Raw genomic sequence first — 3,648 nt, forward strand, 5'->3', positions numbered from 1 at the left:
CAGGGACGGGGGAGCCTGATGGGCTGCTGTCTACGGGGTCGCACAGAGTCGGACACGACTGAAGCGACTCAGCAGCAGGAGCAGCAGCAGCAGCAAAGTGAATCAGTCACACGTAGACATATGCCTACACTTTTTTAGATTCTTTCCCCACATGAGCCATCCCGTGCCACGCTCAGTCACGTCCGACTCTTTGCAACCCTGTGGACTGCAGCCCTCCAGGCTCCTCTGTTCGTGGGATTTTCCAGGCAAGAATACTGGGTTGCCATTTCCTTCTCCAGGGCATCTTCCCGACCCAGGAATCGAACCTGTGTTTTGTAAGCCATTGCAGACTATTGACTAGGGCTCGCTGTGCTATACAGCGGGTGCTTATTAGCAGTCTGTCTTACATATTGTAGTGCGTATGTGCCAGTCCAATTTTCCAATTGATCTCTCCCCTCTCCCACCCCTGGTAACCATAACCATAGGAGAAGGAGGCGGCAGAGGGCGAGATGGTTAGGTAGCATCACCCAGGGGTGCCCTGGGTGCTGGAGGGCTGGCTACCCACACCCACTCCCACAGGACACAGCCCGGTGTCCATCACGCCCAGCAGGTTCCCGCTCCGGCCCGGCCCCCGGGGGCCAGGTCCTAGGTGCTGGCGTGGCGTCTGGCCTGAGGGTCCCTCAGCGTGGTTTACCTTTGGCAGCGGGACCAAGGTCACCATACCAGGTAAGCGGCTCTCACCCCTTCCCCAGCCTGTCCCACCCTCTGCTCTCTCGCGAAAGTCACTTTTCTCTGTCTCCCGAGGTCAGAGGCTCCGCCAGGGATGCTGCCATGATGACCTTCCGTCTCTCTACCACCCACAGATCAGCCCAAGTTCCCACCTTCCGTCACCCTGTTCCCACCCTCCACGGAGGAGCTCAGCACCTACACGGCCACCCTGGTGTGTCTCATCAGCGACTTCTACCCGGGCAACGTGACCGTGGCCTGGAAGGCAGACGGCAGCCCCGTCACCCGGGGTGTGGTGACCAGCCAGGCCTCCCAACAGAGCAGCAGCAAGTACGTGGCCAGCAGCTACCTGACCCTGACGGGCAGCGAGTGGAAACCTAAAAGCAGCTACAGCTGCGAGGTCACGCACGAGGGGAGCACCGTGACGAAGACAGTGAAGCCCTCAGCGTGTTCTTAGGGCCCTGGGCGCCCCCCCTCCTGGAGCCCTGGGACCCCAGGAGCGTCTCCCCTCCCACCACGGTCCCCTACGTCCCTTCTTCCCGCTCCCAATCTGCTTGCAACAAAACGTCCTCATTGTCATTCATAAATCCTGCTCGCTGCTCCTTTTTTCCTTGTCTCGTATTTAATCAGCAACCTCTCCAGGATTCTGGAGATTCAGGAATCCCAGGCACCAAGGAGAGAATACCCCAAGAGGAGAGGCTCACAGTGTCGGGGTGGGGGGCAGGTGTCGCCCAGAGACGGGTTGGGACCCAATCCCCACTGACCTCTCCTCCTCCAGCACAGAGCCGTGCCCAGCCCGGCCACCTGGCCGGACACAGCTGCCCATGGCTGGTGTCGTCCAGAGGAGCACTCCGTCCCTGCCTGGTGGGGACCCCCACACCTGCCTGCCCCCCGCTTGTCCTTTCTCTGCGGTATGATGGCTGTCACCGTAACTGACCCGGGACCTTGGCCTGCATCCGTCTCTCCGTGTCCTGCTGGGTCTCCAGGCTGGGCCACTCCTGGGGGTCTCCCAGCCCCGGCTCCCCCTTCCTTTCTCCCTGGCCTCCTGGGCTCACAGGGAGGGGGCTTGGACATTAGCTTTGGCTCTGGGGATTCCCTCTACCCTGAGCACTTCGAGCCCGCCTGGACCCAGGTTCCTGGCCCCTGGGACCCACAGCCTCAGGGACGGAGTTGTGGGGCCTTAGGTCAGAGGGACGGGCTTTCTCATCCCCCAGCCCCTCCTCTGGGTCAGGAATTAGGGCCCGGTCATTCGGGGAGGGGCTGGGAGAGGGCGGCCTCTTCCTGGAGACTCTGCCCCAGTCGCGGTTCCAGGCTTGGGGCAGTGGGGGGCGCGGAGGTTCTCCCTGCATCCTGCCGCCAGAGGGGCCAACCTGGCATAGGGCCTGTCTGGCCCAGTGGCAGCATCTTGAGGATAGAGTTCAAAGGCCAAGCCCCCAGGACGGGTCCCTGTCCCTTCCCCAGACCCGCTTTCTGTTGCCTCTGGCCCCCCAGCGCCAGCTCCCCCAGCCCAGCGTCTTCATCCCCCGAGGCCCCAGCTTCACGTTCCCTGCACTCCGATCCTGCCGGCCCCTCCGCTGGGCTGACTGACCCGGTCCCCACCTGCCCGGCGGACCCACCGCCCCCCAGCGCCCCGAGGTCCGCTCCCCCTCCGTGACCCTCCTGGGGGCCCTGAACCCCGGCGATCTGGGCTGACTGAGTGCATGCGGGCTGAGAGGAGCCTCTCCCCGGCATGCCCCCCACTCCTGATCCTGGGTTCCCCCGGGCCGCCGGAGGCGGGTTCTCTCACCTCCGGTCAGGATCGGGGACGAGGCCTGGGCCCCACCAGCTGCCGGCCACTGACCCACTCAGTGCAGCTGGGAACAGGTCCTTGGCAACGGGGAGTCAGGGGAGCTGGCTGCCCCCCTCCATGTCCCAGGGGCCCTGCTGGGCGCTGGGTGGGTGTCACGGAGCCCCCCGATGATGGCGGCCAACTGAGTGCACTGCCACCGCCCCTCCTCGCTCTGCCCAGCGGGGGCTGACTGTCCCGGGCTCAGCCACAGGCGTCATCTCTCTGCCATGAGGATGGGGCTGGCCAGTGCCACCCGGGGGTCCTGCTCTCCCTCCTGGGTCCCCAGGCCACCCTGGGAGGAGGGTGCTCCCCTCATGGGTGAGGACACTGAGGTCCCCAGAGCCGAGGCAGCCTCCTGGGGTCCGCTCAGGACCAGACACCCACGGTGGGCACCCAGGGCCTCTCCCGGGGTCACCTCCATCCCCAGGAGCAAGGAGCTGAGCCCATGACCCCGCAGCCCTTGGACGTCAGTGGCCCCCTGAGGCTCCGTGGGGTGGGGGTCCCGGGTTCCTCAATCTATGCTGACTTGGTATGGGGTAGGGGGGCAGGTTGGAGGGGGTCATGGGCCCTCTGAGTCCATATAGCAAAGCAGGGCGGGTTCTGTGGGCCCATTTCACAGAGGAGAGAACTGAGGTTCAGACAGCAGGACGGGGTTTGGGACCTGCCCCCGGGACACAGGGGGAACTGCTGGCTGACCAGCTGCGCCCCCTCACCTCACCGCCACCCCCCACTCTTTCCATGGCCTCTCAGCCGTGAGGAGTCATTCATTCACTCACTCACTCACTCACTCATTCAGAAAGCCTCAGTGAGCACCGCTGTGGGCCAGTGCTGGGGGCAAGGAGTCAGGACCACCTGTTCTGGAACTGCCCGTGCGCTGGGGGGTCGGCCAAGGAGTCCACCGCTGACGCCCCTGCGTCCCCCAGCCCCTAGATCAGCTCCCTGCCCGCCCGGGCCTCGAGGTGGCCAGGGGCCAGGATAGCCGTGATTGAGGGTCCCCTCCCTGCAGCTGGGGTTGGAGATAATGGAACCTCACTCCCTGGAGGGCTGGGAGGGCCGGTCAGGTGGAAAATGAACGTTTGTGGCCTCTGGGGTTGACAGTTGCTGCTGCCGTTGGC

At 64.6% G+C, this 3,648-nt stretch overlaps 1 gene segment (V, D, J or C); it reads left to right on the forward strand.

Annotated features, from left to right (window-relative positions):
• The window catches only part of LOC104991761, a 2,381-nt gene extending 1,201 nt beyond the window's left edge, over positions 1–1,180 (forward strand). The window contains 2 exon segments of the C gene segment in view: positions 559–705; positions 843–1,180. Of these exon segments, the coding sequence occupies positions 559–705; positions 843–1,162 (467 nt within the window).
• Positions 1,181–3,648: the final 2,468 nt, after the last annotated feature.

The sequence above is a fragment of the Bison bison genome, unplaced genomic scaffold (genome assembly GCF_000754665.1).
Source record: "Bison bison bison isolate TAMUID 2011002044 unplaced genomic scaffold, Bison_UMD1.0 scf7180017864200, whole genome shotgun sequence".
In the NCBI taxonomy this organism is placed as follows: domain Eukaryota; kingdom Metazoa; phylum Chordata; class Mammalia; order Artiodactyla; family Bovidae; genus Bison; species Bison bison.